Source organism: Micromys minutus (genome assembly GCF_963924665.1).
Source record: "Micromys minutus genome assembly, chromosome: 7".
Classification (NCBI taxonomy): Eukaryota; Metazoa; Chordata; class Mammalia; order Rodentia; family Muridae; genus Micromys; species Micromys minutus.
This window is the reverse complement of record NC_137976.1, coordinates 36,060,436-36,081,021: the sequence shown is the minus strand read 5'-3', so window position 1 is coordinate 36,081,021 and position 20,586 is coordinate 36,060,436. Positions and strand designations below refer to the sequence as shown.

Genomic DNA, 20,586 nt, shown 5'->3' with positions numbered 1-20,586 from the left:
ATGGAACAACTGGGAAGAGAGTGGAAAACAAATGTCTTCAATTTCTCTATTAGGTTTCTCTAATTATTATTACAGCACCTACATGTTTATTGTAGGAACTAATCAGCCATATACTAGCTTCTATCCGGCCGGCCTCCTCACGAGGCTAATTGCAGGCATCACTCCTGACTTTGTTACACGTTTCAAGACATCTTGGCATTCATACATCTGGATAATTCTATTTCTCCAGTGTTGGCAGCTGCAGCTTCCTGCCACATAGCTAACCACTGTTATCTCCTCTGATTCCTTATTCTTCTGGATAATGTTACCGTCCTTATTCCAAGGTCCTGTTTGCTTCCTCCACAGAACAGAACAGTGGTTATTCTTTTTAGCCCATCCACACAGGCATTGCAGATGGGGAGTTAGTTTGTTTCGGAATTGTTTTCTAAGCACCCCTCAAGGTACATTTCTGTTCAGAGCAAACATTTCCCAGAGACGAAATTCTGTATTCTTCAGCCTTTCTCTCTTCTTCCCATATGATGTAGCAATTTGGAAATGGAAGACTTACAATTTATCCAAGAGATAAAAGGCTAGAAACTGGACAGGAGAGCTGGTTCAGTGGGTTAAGCATTTACTTGACAGGCTCAAACCTCAGAGTTCAGATCTCCAGAAACCATGTTAGATATTCTTATGGAGATGTGGGAGGTGGATACAGAAGAATCTCCAGAAGATATTTGTTTGCTAACCTGGAGCAGGATGTTTAAACAAGAAACTTTGTATCAAACAAGACAGAAACTGAGACTAACACCAACGTCAGCCTTTGACTTCTATTCCACACTAAGGCATACATATGTGCTGCATTCACATACCCAAACACACAGATGCACAAAAGTGAAGAAAAATGGGGTGGGGGGAATGAAGCGGGACAGACAATAAAAATATAAAATTATCCATCTCTAGCTTTATAATAGTATTCATTCATTTTCTGTAAATGACAGAGGAAAGCTGAGGGTGGAGCCTTGCAGGCTAACAGTAGTCTGCAACAGGAACTCAAGCCATGGACTTTCTCCAGGGTGGTTTCCATGATCTTATGAAACAATGAGTTTCTCAGGTGCTAAACAGTATCTCAATTCTATATTTTAATTCTAACTGTCCCCAGCCAACATCCCTACAGGAAAAGGCAGAGCAGAAAGCCATGGCAGCATGCAGCTACCTCACTTCTAAACCTGCTGTCTCAGACACTCAGCTGTTTTCGGTATTTGTGTTTAAGTGGTACGTTAACTATTCATGTATAATTAATTCTCTCATTTCTAGGCCATTTTCTCAAGCTCTCACTGAGTCTTTTGAAGCTTCCATCAGAGATAAACACTAGAGTGGAGACTTCTTGTTCTGAACCACAGGAGAATCAGCCAGTTAATTTTATTCACTTAATTTACCTTTAGTTCTAGGGTCTTCTGTATTCTAGTCAAATACTCTACCACTGAGCTACACTTTCAATCCCAAATTTCTTATATTCCTCGGGAACCCGGAAGAGTATACATGTGGTGGAGAACTGAAATGGAGAGGCAGATTCAGTAACTAAAACACAGTAGAAAGAAATAAAAGTAGTCACTGACATACACCGATATTACTCTTGCAAGAAATAGTATAATTCATAATCTACCCGTAGAAACTAAACACCTTCTATAAAATATATAAATAACTATAATGAAGACTCTTGCCATGAATTTGCTATGACAAATATCTTTTGCACGCGTTGATGAATGATAAGATCTGAAGACTAAACCTTAGAGCCTTGTCTGAAAAGACAAGCCAAGGGAAAATAACCACACGAAGGGGAGAGTGCCTGCAAAGCACGTTTGTTCACAAAAGGGATCGTTAGCAGAATTCAGACGCCCAGTAACAAACATGGCTATAAACATGCATCCCGACAGTCCACGGGACAAAGAAAACACTCCCGTGAGAACAGAGTCCAGAGCTTAGACCTCTAGTCTTTGAAGTTTGAAATATTTCCCCAGAACTGCCATAGGCTTCTTTCTCTCTGACCTCAGGGGAAGATCAGAAAAGCAAATTCTCCGTCGTTCCCCCTTTCAGTTTTCCTGCCCAAAGCAGGGCCACTGATAAAGCTCACCAGTGACTCCTGACATACCATCACCATAAGGTCTCCAGCATAAATGCCATTTTAAGCAAGTCTCTTATGTTTTATTAATGCTTGAAAGACATTTAACAGCAATGATGGTGCCAAATGATTCTTACCATATCATGTCATTAAAAACCAGATGTCTGCAGTGACAGAAGCCTAGGCCTCCAGCCCCAAGGGCTTTCCCTCCTGTTCTCATTTCCTCAGCTCATTTACAAGATGAAATTGTGGGGTGTGACTCTTCATATTTCTCTCTGTGTATGTCAGTTCCCGTTGCTCTTTATTGACTAGGAAAAGATGAAAGAAAAAAGAATGAGGAAGAAGAGGAAGAAGGCAAAGTCAGGGAAGAGAAGATTTTTGTATATTAAAATTCACATTGGAATGTCGTTTCTATTTTTAAACGTCTTCCTGTGGAGTAAATACACATTAAAGTGGCACAGACTTTATTCCTAATGTCCCATATCCAATTCTCTTATGTGGTGCTTTCCTCAAGTCCATAACGTCCCTAGAGCCTACATTCAAAGCATTATTTCATTTACCAACCCAAAGAGATAACGGCAGTAACTGGCTCGTGTCCAGGAACTCATGTAATGATGTTACTACTCCTTTCGGGCTTGTGATATTGTTTTGCAGCCAAGGGAATCTCTAAAGTCTTCACCTTCTTGATATTCTGGAGGAAAGTTGAGGGGCTGGGCTTACCAAGGGGACACACTCCAGCTTCTAGCTTATGGCACTTATGATAGTGGCCTTCTACAAACCTATTCACTCTGAGTGATTTTCACAATCACCAATTGTGTCCTGGCCCTGTGCAGGTGAGTATCATGGGTAAAATTGCCCTATTCCCATTGACTTAGCAGACATCAGCCTACCGGGAAACTGAGTCCCAGAGACAAAGGAAATGGTAAACTTGAGTAAAGACCTATGCAGAAAGTATGGGAGAGGGAATATAAACCTGGGCTGCCCTCTGACAGTGACTGTTCTAGACTCAAATGCCTGATATATGACTATGGTGGAAGGTTCTTGAGAAACATTTCATTATCTCACAGTAGCCTTCTGAAACTGGCTGTACAACCATAATTAGGAGGGGAGAAACACAGTGGGCAACACTGTTTCATTTCTCTCTGATCCTCCTAGGATTTCCCATGGTCAGTCAGCAGGGAATGTTCTCCAGCTGTTCTCCTGCCAAACCTCCAGAAACCAAGCTCAGGAAGCTGAAACACAGAAGACTAGGAAGACAGACGATTAGCAGCAGCATTTTTCAGATGCTGGTTTCTCCCTCTCTTTCTTGCCCTGTTCCGTCCTCTGAAACATGTCACTGCTTTATTCTCCACTTTAATAGCTCTTTAAAACACATCAAACAGAGAAAACGTGAGGGCAACCCTCTCCCTTGCTGTGGGGGTATTTATTAACAAGAAATTCTGAGTCTTTTCAGACTGTATTCCCCAGAGGTGGGATAGCCTTAACCCCAGCTCTTTCTTTTCTAGAAAGGTTCCCATACCTGAGCTAGTTCACTCTGCTTCTCCTGCAGTTCTATGTAGATGAAAGAATGCTAGCCAGCAACTTCTGACACTTTACTGTGTCCACTCTGTGGCCTATGATTATCACCAGGTAGCTATATGGAAGGAGTAATTCAACACATGAGTTGCATTATTTTAGGGACTATCACTTGAAGCCTTGGCTTAGGACTGGCTATTTGGTGGGGTTGGTCATGGTGTTAGGTCTGTTAGTTCCTGCCTCCAAGTTGTCACTATTGACAATGGATTTGTGCAAACGTTTGTATTCTCTGCTAGAATGTAAGCTTCTCTAACTGAATTTTGTATGGCTGGGGCCCATTTCAAGTGTGTCTCAGTAGGGCTTTCTTTGATACCAGAGAGATGCTTATGACATACATTGACTGGAAGGGTTATTGTGTGAGAAGTATGAAGAAAACTTGAAAAAAAAAATGGCTTCTAGAGTCCTTTCCAACACTCTTTTGACAATGGATGTAAGTTTCTTTTTACATGTTTAGAACTATCAAATGTATTCATGAATTCCAGACCTAATTTCTACATACTTCTCAAACTGACATTTATACAACCTGTTTGTTCTATAGCCTTACTTATTAACTGTGAGTATCCATATCTAAATGTAAAAAGTCACTATGCCACACACTACCGCTGGCTACTCTCAGACCCCAGGAGCAATGTCACTGCCACGGCTAGCCCCAGCAGTGGCTGCCCATCCTGTCCCTTATGCAACAACTGCCCATCTCGAGGTTAGCTGTCACAAATCCCTGTAACCCTGCAAAATCAAAACTCTAGAGGCTTATAATTTATCAATCATATTTATATCAGTAAATTCTTACCCTACAAAAATCTCAGAGCCAATTGATATTGACATAAACCGCCCACCTAGATAAGACAAATGTCCTGTAATAATCCATCCCTTATAACATATTAATAGCTACTTGTGGGTAGTTACATCCACACAGATCTGGGCCATCCTTCTCTTACTCCATCTTGGTTCATCTTCTTCTCTCTTCTATATCTCCTGCCCTCCTTTTCTATTGTCCAATCACAGACCTTGCCTTATCTTGTGCCTGCCCTCACCTGCATATTGACATCAATCAATTTTTTCTTTTTAAAAAATATATTTATTTATTTGTGTGTGTGTGTGTGTGTGTGTGTGTGTGTGTGTGTGTGTGTGTGTGTTAGGGGGGATGTTCCACAATGCACATCTGTAGGACCATGGACAACTTGTAGAAGTCAGTTCTCTCCTTCTGCTACCATGTAAATCCCGGGGACCGAACTCAGATCATAAGGATTGGCAGCAAGCACTTTTAACCAATGACCTCTCTGGCTATCGATGCTTCTCAGCTTATGACAGTCACATTTGATAAATCCATCATAACTTGAAAATATGTTAAGTCAAGAGTGCATTTAATACACCTCAGGTAGCATCCTATGTCAGTATCAGGTTGCTGTACAGCATCAGTTGCTTAGCCTTGAGGATACCCAGTTGTCAGAAAATTATGGCTTGCTTAGGCAGTCATCTTTAGGACATTGCAAAGTAGTAAAAATGCTCGGCCAGTGAAAATCAACCAAGCGGAACCATCAAAAATCGAAAGATTATATAAATGCTCTATAGTTACTTCCTTTGTTTTGCTGTTCTACCTTATTAATGCCCTGTTTAAGGGTTCAATGCTTTTTAACCGGAGTCCTTATTTAAAAATCCCTGACGGGATCTTCTTTATAAAACTGTCTAGTTCTGTGGATTCTTCTTTAAAGACTGACCTTTCCGCCGCCATACTGCCTGCTCACAGCCTCCATCAAACTGCCCATTATTTTAATTTGTACTTCTTTCGTTCTGACGTGCAAAATGTACTGACATTTCTTCCCCATTCCAAAATCTGCAAATTATCTGTAGAGTGGCTCTATTTCTTGGGACTTCTCTGAGCAGTTTTCCAGATATTGGACTTAAATAGTCTCTGCAACATGGGTCTTATTTTATGCTTTCTCTTCAAAGACCTAGAAGCTATCTTTGCAAAAACTGAACATTACATCTGTAATTGCACTCGGAGAGGTTGCAACAATTGACTGCAACTCTAATTAAGAAAAACACACTCTGCTATTTAAAAACGGTTCTTTAAATACAGATCCCAGCTGAAATCTTCCAGCATCCAGCCATCCCACCCCTTCCAGTGGCCTGATGTGCGACGGGGGAGGAGCCACGAGCAAGCAGGCTCTGGGAAGCTGGAGAGCGCGGGATGGGGAAGTCCCGGAAGTCACTGACCAGAGAGTCTCGGCGGGTTCTCTCTGGGCAGTGGTCCCAAAAACTACAGGCTCTTCGGCGGGGCGGGGACCGCTCCCGGTCGCGGCTTGGGGGCGAACCGGGATCGAGGGAGGCGGGTGGGACGCTCCCAGAGGTCCAGGACGATTGGCAGACGCGGATGAGGGGCGGTGGAGCTCTAGGAGAGAAGCTAACAGGTCGACAGAACAGACAGCGTGCTGATTGGGCGGCACGGAAGGAGCTGGACCAGATCGGGTCGCTCATTGGTCTCAGCAGGCCGAGGAGGCGTGGCCAGCGCGCGCGGGAGGGAGGGCGAGGGAGCGGGGCTGGCCTGCCCGAGAGCCGGTTGGGCTACGAGCGCGGCGGGAGTGCGTCCCAGCTCGGCCCGGGTGCTACCCTCCGGTCCGCCGTGCTCCGGCCCGGGATCTCGGGGCGGAAAGCTCGGCGAAGGGAAGCGGGTGCGGGGAGCAGGGCGGAGGGGTCGAGGCGCGCTGCGCTGCCGCCCGGTCCTCGCGGGGTGCTGCGGGCCCCCGGCGCGCGGGGCTCCGCGGCGCGCGCACTATGCGGGCGGATTGCCGGCCGCCGCGATGGCGAGCCGGGCGCCGCTGAGAGCCGCGCGCAGCCCGCAGGGTCCCGGAGGTCGGGCCGCGCCCGCCGTCACCAGCCGGGCCGCGCTGCCCAGCGCCGGCTGCTGTCCCCTCCCTCCTGGCTGCAACTCCTCCTCCAGGCCTCGGCTGCTCCTTCTACTGCTCCTACTGCTCCCGGACGCTGGAGCCCAGCAAGGTGAGTGGTGGCCAGCATCGGTCGGCCTTCTGGAGCTCTTGGCTGTTGAAGGAACCTGCCGGAGATGCAGAGACACCACACTGGCAAGGTGGTGTGTCCGGGGGTGGGGGGTTGGGGTGCCGCCTGGTGTCTCAAGTTTGTGTCGCTTTACTTTTCTTCTGCAAAGCCATTCATTTCTCTGAAAGTGGGACTTGAGATCCTACCATGGAGGCCTCTTTGCTGTCTCCTTCGGGACTGATGAACAGAGTAGGAAGCAAATTAAAAAAGCATCTTGAGCTTATTAAAGACAAGCAGTGATTACTATTCTTAGGGAGAGCGCCCAGGTTCTAAAGCGAATGAAGCAAATTGTAGTGCTCTCTAGAGCCTTGCGTTTCTAATTCGTCCTTCAGAGCACCTGCACATTACTGAGGGCGGTGATTTGTAGACTGGGCTTGATCAAACACAGAAGTGACCCAGAGTAGTGTTCCACTACCAAAAGGACAAACTTTCCCAGAAAATGACAAAACTTTTTTTTTTCATCTACAATTCTATTCCAGAAGCGAGCTGTTGATAAATCATCATAATGGACAGAGAATGCAGCGTACTACATTTTGTCTGGCATTCCCTTTTCCATGGCTTTTCTTGTTACTAGTTGCTTTTTAAAGTACATTTTCATTTATAAATTCAGCTTCTCACGGAATGCAGGTTTTTGTCAGTAAGGAGTATCTTCAAGGTCATGGGATTGTCTTTGAGAAGGTGTCGCAACTTTGATGGGCATGTGAGAGGAAATCTCTAAGAGAAATAGACTGTACTCTTTTAATAGTCACATTTAAACTGAGCAGCCCAAGGTTTGGATGTATAGCAAGCAGTTTTCAGTCAGCGCTTACTATATTAGAGTGTGGAAGCCTCTGAAGTTTTGGCATCCGTGCGTGTGTTTTTCTTCCTCACTGTGGGGAGACTGACTTATATGGCTACAGAAGCTTAGTGTGTGGGAGGCCCGGGACTAAGTGGTTCGTGTAAATCAGTGCATTTAACACACAGCTCTGTGAGATAGTTATCCCATTTCCAACAAAGGGAAACCGAGGCACCGTGAATGTAGCACATTTTAATGTAGAAAGAAATATGACTATTTTAGCAGCAGTACATTCCTGTGTTTGAACATTTCTAAATGGATTACGTCTAGAAATTTACATCATGTTGAAAAAAAAAATCTTTGAATAGTAGAGTCAGCTATGTAAGACACCATTGTCTTTTGGAGTATTCATTCACAGACTAATGTAACATGCAACATTATCTTATTTTTGTTGAGTCTGAATCATTTCAGTCAGTACTGTAACATTATATTTGTCTCTCGTTGTCAAAAGATATCAAAACAAATAGAAATAACATTAGAGACTTTAAAAATACATGACTTTTTATTTCTTCAACATTGGGTAGTTTTGTTAGTTTACTACCTTTGTATCAGTTTCTGTCTTGTTCATATGTGAATGCCTGGCTCTTTCATAGATTAAGAAAACAAACCAGTAATATGCAGCTTTACAAAGGGAAAGCACAATATATTAGTTTTTAAACAGGAGTTGCTAAGTTAGTAGATTAGGGGCTAGTTTGGGGAGTATCTGAAAATTCAGAAATTGTCTGAGAGCGAGTTCCCTAATTTTTGAAAACCTCTTGCTCTGAGGGCACTAATGCTGCTTGCAGTGTGGTTTCTTTGAAGCCAGTCTTGACATTGCTTCTGGGTCAGCTGACAGCCCCTCACACCTACAGACTTTCTAATATGAGAATGCCTACATGTTCCAAGGTAGCATGTATACTCTCTTAAGAAGCCCCGGGAAGATGGGAAGGAAGGATAAAATCTTATCAGCTGTCTTTGAGCGGTAGAACTGTGGCCCGTTTCTCTTTACTTTCCCAGATGTCCGCTATTAGCATGTAGTTATAATGAAGAGTAAACTGAAGCAAACAATTTTGCTGAATAAGTCTCGCTCCCCACTCAGCCTCCCCAGGTCAAAGCGTATGCTGTGTCCTCCCGAGTGCATAAGTGCATTTTTTATCTTCCTGACAGTGTTTTGAAATGATGCTATCCATTGCCCTTATTCTATTTAATGCTATACATAGCTCTTTCTCAGCAGACTTCCTGCTGAAAATGATTGTTCTTTCTGTTTGGCTTATAATAAAATTCATGACATCTTTGAAAACTTAATACTTCACAATGATGTGTCATTACTAATGGGCATTCTTAAAAATCACATACAGATTTGGTTGATTTGAATATATTTATAATATAGGCATTTTAGATGAAGCTTATATATGTGAATTCTAAAATTCATGGTAAGTTCACCTTCAAATCTTTATATTGTTCCAAGTCTTTAAAAATCACAGGTCTTTTTAACAAAATTGAAATTAGTGTTGCTTAGCCTGATTGCATATTTGCCGCTGTAGTAAATTTTCATAATAAGTGTTTAATACCCTACTGTGGTAGAATTTCTGTCTCCAGGAGTTTGGGTCACCTCATCTCAGTAACCCAGCTCTCATTTATATTACAAGAGACTTTTCTCTGTTTTGGGCTAGAATGTGACTTGAGCATGATAGAACCTCAGGAAGTTAATTTTTAAATCCATTAAGAGTGATTTGTTTACAACCATCCCTATGGCATGTTGTCAAGGGTATTGATTTTGCAATTTAATAATCTGTGAAACAGATCAGGTTGATTCTTTGAAAGAATCATTTCACTTAGACAGTAATATTTGTAGTTAATGCATGAAAAAGGTTTTTTGTTTTGTTTTTGTTTTTTCTGGTAAGCAATACCTTCACTGGCTTATGTGATGCAAAGAAAGTTTAGCATTTACAAATGAAGACCTTCCTTCTCAGCAAAGAAACATTTATAATTATCAACACTATATAGATTTAGAATTTTCTGTCTTTTCTTAGTTTGACAAAACATGTATCATGGGCAAGCTTGCAATTCTAGCTCTTGGCTGAAGCAGGGGAATCAGAGCTTTCTGATTAGCTACATCACCCATCTTGTGAGACCCTATCAAAAAGCTATCAACCAACACTCAACCATTGGTTCTCAACTGTGCCTCACAGCCCCTTTGGGATTGCATATCAGATAGCCTGCATATCAGATATTTACTTGATTATATATAACCATAGCAGAATTACAGTCGTAGAGACAAAGATAATTTCATGGTTGGGGTCAGCACAACACTAGGAGCTGTACCAAAGGGTCTCAGCATTGAGGAGGTTGAGAACCACTGCACTAAACCAAAGCAGGGTTCCCTTCTGAAGCTGTATCCTCACGCCGTCTTTAGGACTTTTCCTAATCATTCTCAGCTTATGTCATCCTTCCACATCCTTCCAAATAACCAAGGTGTGGAAGTTGGAGCCCGATAACTGCAAGTGTTTAGTTCAGGCTCAACAGTAATTTATGAAGCTGCTAAAGAGCGCTGTGAATAGAAAATTCGAGATGCTGAGCCTGGATTAAATACAGGTAGACAGTGGTCATTGGAAGGGTGTGTAAGGCTGGGCTAGGGTGAGGATAGAGACAGTCACGCTGCCCAAATGTGGCTGCTGAGACAGGGCGTGAGACAGCTTAGCAGCTTTTCTGTGGGGTCCCTGGTTTGGTTTTGGACAACTTCCTCAGAACTTTGCAGCCACAGCATTTTCATATATATCTTAGAAAATATTTTACAGACGATAATGTTGATGTAAACAAAACTTTACATGGTCTCTTACTTTATCAGTTTTCATCCTCCCTTCAATAGACACATCGCTTTATAATTTCAACACAGGCAAAGATATTTACAAAACACTGCACATTATAAAATGTAAAATTTTATCACAAGGAATTCACTTTTTCGGAAGCTATTGCATCCCTTAGATTTGCTCTTTTTTTTTTTTATTATTTTCTTTTACATTTTATTAAATTTGTCATTCAGGAGAAAATTTTTTTCAAAAAGTATTTTACTTCAAAATGTTAGTTTAATGAAGTATATCATGATAAATGTCCAGGTCATTCATTATTTGGACTAAACCAACATAATTCAAGAGCATGGGAAAGCATTCAGATAAACTAGTTTTAATGAAAGCCAGTGACAATGTGGGGACAGTTGTGACTTCTAAAAGTTACTGAACTTTGCTTGCTGAATCAGCCCATAGTCTGAAGACAGTGGTTGGAAGACAGCAGGCTTTTGTTAAGTGAAGTACCTTTAGCTTGTGGGTTAAATTGTATCCTTTGGGATGTGGGAGAAGTTCTCAGTACTCTGTTGGATTTTCATCCAGAACTGTGAGAGTGGGGTGGTCATCACTTGCTTCAGTACAACACAGTAACATTCAGAAGAGAGAAAACATCACCTTGTCTTCAGACTCTCCACAAACAAGTGAAGTGATTATGTTCCACTGGAGTGCTGTGCACGGTGGCGTGGATTAAAGGAGACATTTTTCAATGCCTGGGGAAGCAGAAGCTTTGCCGATCAATAGTTTTAGGTGGCAGGGCTTTGCAGGAGTGGCAGGTGTTTGAGAAGCGGTGATCACAGACTCAACAGAAGGGAGTCAGAATCAAAACCTGCCCTCTTACACTGGGTACCAAGCTTTGGCCAGTGCTCTGCGCCATCACTCCTTCTCAGGTGCTGTGCTCTTTGTTTCTGTCTAGTCAGTTGATAGGCACCAGCTGACCGGTTACTGTGAGCCAGCCGTGATCCAATGGAGTAGGATATTGCTCTCCATGGTGGCTTCCCTAGCATCTGTCAGCAGCTCCTGTATCACTTACAGGATGCTATCCAAATATCCAAAAGTGCCCCCCCTCTCTCTCATACACACACACACACACACACACACACACTAGCCTCTCTCTTTCTCTCTCTCTCTCTCTCTCTCTCTCACACACACACACACACACACACTAGCCTCTCTCTTTCTCTCTCTCTCACACACACACACACACACACACTAGCCTCTCTCTCTCTCTCTCTCTCTCTCTCTCTCTCACACACACACACACACACACACTAGCCACTAGTTCTTCCCTTGGTCTTTGTCCTCACCACATACTAGCATCTTTATACACTTTATAGTTAGGGAATAAGACTGGGCTACTTTGAATCTCACTAATAAGTAATTTCAAGACGTTTTGTTTTAGTGTCTGTACTGATATCTTTGTATAGCAGTGTCCTGTACTCCGAGCCCCCGCCCTTACTTTTCTTCTCTTATTAATCATACTTGAAAATTGCCAAGCATTGTTCTTAGGAAGAGTTCTGTAAGCATCTCCACTCACATCCAGGTTGGACATTCCATGCTGGATCGGGTGTTCTGTATTTTCCTGCTGCTAATATTTTACTGTGCTATCTACTGAATGTTTGTATTAACCCCATTTCTGCTGTAGATCTGTTGTCCCAGCACGTTATTTGATGTCAGTCCTTTATACTTTTGCCGTTCGGCTCAGTCCCACACGTAGCTGTGAGTTTAGGCTCTGGCCACTTCTCTCATTCCCCTAGGAATGGAGCCCTCTCTTGACCTTTACTGCCTGCTTGCTCAGGGCCTGGGGGTCTGTGAGCTTTCCCGGGCCTCCCAAGAGTACCAGTTCTTTGCTATAGTGTCTCAGCTCCGGGAGTTCTCTCAAGCTGAAACTCCAACTCTAGATTCCTTCTCTTGGATTGGCTGCTTTCAAGAATGGTGACAGCCCAAATCATCAGCAAAAAGTCCTCTCTTTCAGATTCTGACTTAGAGTTTGGTTCTGATAATTGCCAAATAAAAGCCTTTTTTCTTTTTCTTTCTTTTTTTTCCTGCAACTCCCAGGGAAAAGTAGATTAGGAATTCCAATCATGTTTGTGTCTAATTGTGTCAAAATGTACCAGCCACACAAATTTAGACTTGTCTCTCAGGTCCTTCAGTAAGTGAATTAGGATATGAAATTAATCCAACTCCCCGTAACTCAGCAGTTAAAGCCTCCCAATTTCAAATGTGTGAGCCCCACTTTTCTATTCCCTACTTCTGATCTCCACCTCATTTACTGTTCATATAAGTTCTGCCTGGCTTTGAACAACATCTCCAAGTAGAAGACTCGGGTAGTTATCAAGGTAAAGTTGGATGATTAACCTGTAAGTGGCCTCAGTCACCTAAGCCTTACTTCTGCTCCTCCTCCAGCTGTGACTGTAACTCTGTGTCTCACTGGCCTTGAAAGTCAGCCTCTGCAGTCACTTTGGATTCTGGTTTATCTTGTCCTCTCTCACTAGTGTTCACATTGTATCCTAGGAGCTTGCTGTCTGGATGTGAGGGATGGCAGGGCAGAGCATGTGTTTTCCTCAGGACTCTTGGCCTGCTGACTGAAGAGGAGAACTTCCTGGATTTTATAAAGAGATGTACCTGCTAAGTCAAGGGAAAAGCCTGCAGTTGCTCTTCAGAAACCAAGGCTGCCACTTCACTTTCCTCTCCTTTGTTTCTCTGTGTGGAAGGGATCATGGCTGCCAGAAGGCCTCGGGACTTGAAATGCTAAAGTGGAGACACTCTGGGGTTTCCTTCTTGAGCAAAACACAAAAATTAGAGGGAAGAGTGAGTAGGCAGAGGGTGAGTCAGTGCCCACCCTGGACTAGGCAGCTGACCCGGGCCATGAGGTCATATACAATTGTCCATCAGTAACCACCCATGGACCAGACAGCTAACCAGGGGCATGAGGCATAAACTGTTCCACACAGTCTCCAGGAGGATAAGGCACTGGATAGATAAGAGAATGTGCTCAGTGTGGGGAAATCGTAGAGTTTTTAGACTGTGCTATTTTTACAGAGGTTTGTATGTAGTATGGTTGTGTCCATGCATTTGTGAGGCAGGATCTTGCTGAGTATTCCTGGCTAATCTGATGCAAGCTATTTAGCCTAGGCCAGCTTTAGGCCCTATAAAGGTCTCTGCCTCAGCCTTCTATGCATGGTTACATGTGCCGCTACACGTAGCTAAGTTTTATTGAATCCACAGTTGCCTTGGGAGAGCAAGGTGTAAATCACATTTAGGTGAGCTTACATAGAGTTGTGGAAGGTTTCAAACATTATCCAGGATTTGCTTCTGAATTAATTCAGCACAGTGTGTTAAAGACTGTTTTATTCTTGTCCAAGGTTATCCATGTGAGCAGAGTGTATTGCCCACCAGATTGCCATGCTAGGCCGACATAAATGTGTGTAATTAAGCATATAACTCTGAACATGGAGTTCTTGGTAGAGCTCATCCTCCCTGGAAATACTTGCTGTATCTGTCCTGCTATAAACTCCGTGGACAGGCCCACCATGGCTTGCAAAAGCTGCCACTGAAAGCTGTGTATATTGAACGTGAGACGCTGTGGGACAGCTAAGCAGAGGTTGGTGATAATAAGTAGATAATGGTTTTGAGGATTAGGATAGAGATGGAGTTCTAGAAATGAGCTGCTCAACTGGAGTACAAATGGTTAGTAAGGAACAACTCTCGGGAGTTTATTATCATCCTGTAAGACCAGAGACCATCTGGGCCTCTAGAGTTGCTATAAATTTCTAAAGTAATAAGACATTGTTCTTCCTGTTAACTGGCTAGATTGTAGCCAAAGTATAAATGGGTCAACACAAAAAAGACAAAAGCTGTTCAGATGTATATTTAGTAGTGTTATTGTACTATTGTGAGACTAGCCTCCACAAGTGTGTATTAATGAGTGTGAGTTCAGCCCTTGCTACCAGGTGTGTTTATACAATACCTAATTGGATTCTTACTGTCTCCATTTTACAGAGAGCAAAACCATAGTGTAGCTAGAGTAGTTAACTTCAGGGTCACAGTGAGTCATTGAGAATGGACCTGTGAGCTTGCTGTAGAATTCTGAATAGTTTAACCATGTGGTCCTGGGTAAAGTGTGTGTGTGTGTGTGTGTGTGTGTGTGTGTGTGTGTGTGTGTGTGTGTGTGTAGTATTTGCATTCCTTTTAAATTCAGATCTGTAAATTATTGCATGGGTAGGATAACCTATGGGGGCTTATTTGTCCTCTCCTAGAAAAGACTAATATGTCCTCTCCTCTTAATTACCTGCAGTTCTTCATCTAGAGTGGGGCCCATGAGGGTCATGTCGACTGGTGTTGTCATTGTTCAAGTCTAGTTTAGGTGACCATAATTTGGAGATGTGATGGGTGTGGTTTCACTAAACAAACTCAAGTAGACTCAGGAGGTGCTATTTGTCTATGCACATGTGATGTGTGTGTGTATGTACACTCGTGCTCACACACACACACACACACACACACATACACACACACACATACACACACACACACACACACACACACACACACACACACACACACCCTATGTAACTGATAACTAAAGAGAGGTTATTGGGGCCTGCAGAGATGACTCAGTGGATAAGAGTACTCACTGCTCTTCTAAAAGTCCTGAATTCAATTCCCAGCACCCAGATGACAGCTCACAACTGTCTGATACCATCTCCTGGTATGCAGACATACATGTAGAAATGTGCCACTATGTTTATAAATATATAAATAAATGTTTAGAACTTGAAGAAATCAAGAATGGGGGCAGAAGTTAGAGAAGAAGGGAGAGGAGGATGTAAATACAGTACTCATTAAATTCCCACACATAATTATAAAGATCACATGGAGGGATGAGTTCCTGACAAGAGAGAATGATGGGATCGTTCATTTTTCTAAAAGTTTCTCTTGACTCTGCATCCATATATGCCTTACATTTACTATGAAGAAAATAAATAAGAGAATGGGGCCACCAGGCAATAAAAGAGGCACAAAGCCAATCTGAAATGCATGCCTACAGAGTGCACCCACCTGCTGGGATTCTGGAAGAAGCAGCCCTGTGGTTATTGACCAGTGATTGGCAGAGCGTGTGAAGTGGGGGAGGGGTGCTGGGGAGGAGAGAAACACATGGCATGGCCATTAGCCTCCAGTTATGTATTTGCCTAAACCCATAGAGTGTGCAGAACCAAGAAGGACTGTAAAGTGAGCTCTGAGAGGTGCGTCTGGTGAGACTAGTCAGTTCTAACTGGCCCTTTGTGATGAGCCTGTGTGCTAAAGCTGCTCTAGAAGTCTATTTGAAAATGTCACGGCGTGGAAGATCTGTCATGTGAGAATGCCAATCAAAAGGAAGCTACTCCACCAGCACTGACACCAGAACTCACTTTCAGAACTCAGCACTTTACCAGGGACAAAGGCCATTAAGTGAAATTAAGTTATAGTTAGGTTATATGGCTTAGGAAACCATGGAGTTTTAGGACTTGTCTAGTTTTCTGGCCTGAAAATTCAGTGTTAGTAAAAACTTCACTGTAGCCAGATGAACCTGGATGAATGGCTAGCAGCTCTACCTTTCCTTTATAACTTTTCTCCTGCTCACTAAGTGCTGAGTATTTTTCTACCTGTCTCACGGGTGTGTTCTGAGGTATGACAGAAGAGACGCTTGTAGTCTGACTCACCATTTCACCATACAACCAAAGTCCGTGAAAACTCTGGACAAGTATCAGTGGAATGAAAGTTCCATTGCTCTCCATTTGGGTCATATTTCTACAGGTTTTCTGCATGTGTGTTTGCTGTTATAAAAGAATACATATGGCTCCTGTTATTAAAACTCAGTAATTTTATGATTTATTAGTAATTTATTAGTGATTTATTAGTGACTATATCACTAACATGCAGGGATGGCTGGAAGTCTAACCTAATTACCGTCAGGGCACATACATGACTAAAAATAATACTTGGTTTGGAGTTTGGATAGAACAGCCTGAAATAAGCTGTATTCCTAGTTGGATTATTTCACAGGAATTTGAATATGTTCAATGTTTTCCTTGGGGAAACTCTTCAAAAAATAAAGGCAAAAGAAAATCATTGAGTTATTTTCCTGGAACATTATCAAAATTTGTTATGTGGCTTAACACATCTGACCTTGCACTCTTCAGAGGAAGTGAATGCTTGTTCTTTAAGTAATTCTAGGGTACGTCTGCAGTGACGGAACAGTCAGATAGAATCTCAGTGCTAATCCTCCGAGAGAAACCCAGTCACAAAAGAACACACATGTTATGCACTCACTGATAAGTGGATACTAACCCCCAGAAAGCTAATACCCAAGAAACAATTCACAAACCTTATGAAGCTCAAAAAGAAGAAAGGCCAGAATATGGATGCCTCAGCCTTTCTTAGAAGGGAGAACTAAACATTCACAGGAGGAAATACAGGGACAAATAGACGAGCAGGGATTGAGGAAAAGATCACTCAGAGACTGACTCACCTGGGGATCCACCCCATATGCAGCCACAAAACTCAAGCACTATTGCTGCTGCTAAGAAGTGCTTACTGGCAGGAACCTGATATGGATGCTCCCGCAGAGGCTCTGCCTGAGTCATACAGATACATAGGAGGATGCTTGTAGCTAACCATCAGACTACACATGGGATCCTAATGAAGGAGCAAGAAAAAGGACAAGGAACTGAAAGGGTCTGCAACCCCATGGGAAGAACAACAATATCAACCAACCAAACCCTCCAGAGCTCCCAGGGACAAAAACACCAACCAGTGAGTACGCATGGAAAGACTCATGGCTCCAGTTGCATATGTAGCAGAGAATAGCATTGTGTGGCGTCAGTGGGAGAAGAGGACGTTGATCCAGTGTAGGGGAATGCCAAGGTGCTGAGGTGGAGAGGGTGGTTGGGAAAGGGAGCACCTTCATGGAGGCAATGGGAGGGGGATGGAGGTGGGAGTCGGGGCAAAGGGGATAACATTTGAAATGTAAAGACAGAGAATATATATTAAAAACATCCCAGAACTAAGACACTGAGGTTTTCTAGCCTTGGTTCTAAATTGTACTCTTGAATGTCAGTCTACTCCCATTTCAGGCCATTCATTCTCTGGTCCATTCTGACATGCTGGAGTAGCATCCCAGCCCCTGCCTTAGTTGCCTGTTCCTCAGTTAGAGATGACTGAAAACATGCTGTGCTGCCTGGGACTGGGAAGGGGAGACACTGAGGAACCCCTGCTGTCAGCAAGTTAGATGGCCTCTTGATAATTTTCCAGGTTCTGGTTCTACTTTGAAATATTTTTACAAATTTCCGGTGTTTTCATAGATTGACCTTAGTTTTAAGAATTATAAAAATAATCAGGAAATTTATTGCTTCTTTTGAAGTGAAGCAAGGACTTTTTTTTAATGACTGACTTTAATCCAGGACCTTTCGGTGGTGAGAAGTGTTTTCTACCTTGCATGTATGAACTTTTAGTTTTGGTTCTCAGCCCTCCTAATGCCGAGACACTTTAATATAGTTTCTCCCGTTGTAGCCATTCCCCTACCATAAAGTTATTGTTGTTGCCATTTCATAACTGTAACGTTGCTACTGTTCTGAATCATAGCATAAATAGCTGGTATTCCCGATGGTCTTAGGTGACCCCTGTGAAAGGGCTATTCAACTCTGGCGGTGTTGTGACCACAGGTTGAGAAACCACTGCTTTAGTGGGTCAGAGATAGTTTAGCAGGTCAGGAATCTGTATGACAGCATGTGGAGGGCCACAGATAAATGTATTACTTCATTTAAAGCAACAGGGAAATATGCAGCTGCTGGCCAAGCAGATGTGGGTACTCTGCCCAGTCTCTCCTTTGAGCTGGGCTGCTCTGAACACATAGGTGATGGCAAATTCTATCCAGTTGGGCTAAATTTATCACTCTTTGAAATGTAAAATATTCAAGAATGTTCACTGCAGCAGACTGGAGACATCTTTTAACTGGGGTTTCTGGTGCGTATCATCTGCTTGGAGAGGAGGGAGTGCTGAACCCCAGCACATATTTTAGAGCATTCTTGGCACACTACTGTAGACTTGCTGGCTATGCCCTCCTTCCCCTGACACAAGCTTTTGAAAAAGAACAGCTCTGTTTTAATTGCTTTCATCATCACCATACATGCAAAAGTCCCATTTTCATCAATTTTCATGTATTTTGTTAACTTTAAACCATTTTTAATAGTGGAAAAGACAAGAAACAATTTCTGTACTTTATTGAAAGTTAAACAGGCTCATAAAGACATCTACAAAATTACTCCGAACACTCTGCTTGTATTCTTTGGTGACACTGATTTTAAAACAACAATCTCAAGGTGACTGGTGCTGTTGGGGAATCGGTGACCTGTGACACTGTGCTACAGTCCTGTCAGTTGTGGGCAGGTGACTCTTGACTTCCAGAATTCCCTTACACGTCCTTCCAGCTCTGCCTGTCAAAAAGAGCATGTTTTGAAGTGTTGAATTATCCATCAAAGGATTGTTTTTTTAAATATTGAAACATTTCCAGGAGTCACAAGCTAGTTACAAATGTTAGACACTGATTTAGGGTAGTTGCTTTGCCTCTCTAAGGGAAAATGTTACTTATATTTCAGTTGTTTATTTTCACATTAAAGGGTTTTATAGCTTTATGATTTTACTTCAGTGTATATCCAGGAGAAGGAGGGAGAGAGAGAATATGAATGTGTGTGTCAAGGTATTTTATGGTAGCTTTGGAAAGATTGTGTAAGAGCCCGTTTGTTGCGGTAATTATTTAAAAGGTGGCGGCCGGTTCCAGCATACACCACGCCATGCTGCCCCCAGGTACTCTGACCCTTGGCGGTCTCTCCACCCCCATTTAGCCGTCCTCTTCCAGTCGGGAGCTGCGTTCACATTTCCTGTAGCCCAGTAAAATCAAGATTCTGTAGGTCTCAACAGTTACTAGTACCCCACAGCTCTGGGACCTGCTCTGGTTCTCAGACTCCCTGTCTCAGACTCTGCTCACATTCCCTGCAGCCACCCCCTGGTCCCAGCAGTGACTACCCTCTTGCTGTTCCCTTGGCGGGTCGCTGCCACACCAGTCCCACACATCCCAATTTCGTGGCAGGCTTGGTGCATCCCACCACTGTCCCTTTGTCTTGAAGGTTGAATCACAGCATGAAGGAAAAAAACACCACACAAACTCTGATCTAATTAATATGATCTAATCTGTCCACTTAGATAAGACAAGCTGTCCTATAATACTCTATTCCTTATAAGATATTCATAACTATCTGTGGCTACTCAGTCACGCGGAGGTGGTTCATCTTCTTCCGCCATCTTGCTCTCCCCATTCTGTCTTCTCTTCCTTTCCAAAACTCTTTCCCCCCTGTCTTTTTTTCTCCTTATCCAATCACAGGCCTCCTTTAATTTCAACCAAGCCTGTTTGACTGGAAATATCAGTGAGTATTCACACCCGTATTTACTTTGTTCTCTCCATATTTTTTTTAAAAATAATTCTACTATGCCTAGTTCTTGTGCATGAAGAAATCAAGGATCGAAAATAAAGTGTAGTGTTGACTGAAAGCTAAACTTTATATGAGAAGTGTTTATTCATGAAGCAGAATTTATGTTATCCAACTCAAAAGTAGCCCTGTGTGCAGTATTGATGTGGATGGGAGAAGCTCCAGCAGAAGCCACTGCTGTTTCTGTACTGTTCAAGGCTTCATGCAGATGGTTCGTGGAAGTGAAACAGCTTTTTGGTAAAATGATGTTACACTCTCTCGCTTTCAGTTGTTGCTCTTACTTACCCCCTCCCACTCTCTCCTCTATACCACTGAGCTATTGTAATGTTTAATTGGTTCTTGTGAATGAAATGCATACAGTACACATTAGGTAATAACATGATGGGACTTGTTTCCACTGTCCATGTCCGTAATGATGAAGTTAAAACCCAGAAGGTTCAATTTTAATGTTTTCTATAGGTTCTATACTATTCCAAAGGATGATAATGAATAGTTTTTTTTTAAAAAAAGATTTATGTATGTGAGTATACAGTAGCTGTCAGACACACCAGAAGAGGATATCAGATTCCATTACGGATGGTTATGAGCCACCATGTGGTTGCTGGGACTACCATATGGCTGAACTCAGGACCTCTGGAAGAGCAGTCAGTACTCTTAACTGCTGAGCCAGCTCTCCCGCCC

At 42.8% G+C, this 20,586-nt stretch overlaps 1 protein-coding gene across 2 annotated transcripts in view; it reads left to right on the top strand.

Moving 5' to 3' along the window:
- Positions 1-6,310: 6,310 nt before the first annotated feature.
- Positions 6,311-20,586, top strand: part of DCBLD2 (discoidin, CUB and LCCL domain containing 2) — a 53,164-nt gene continuing 38,888 nt past the window's right edge. For both annotated transcript variants that reach the window (XM_080918712.1, XM_080918711.1), the window contains exon 1: positions 6,311-6,670. In XM_080918712.1, the coding sequence (XP_080774838.1) occupies positions 6,475-6,670 (196 nt within the window). In that variant the 5' untranslated portion in view covers positions 6,311-6,474. The remainder of the gene's footprint in view (positions 6,671-20,586) is intronic.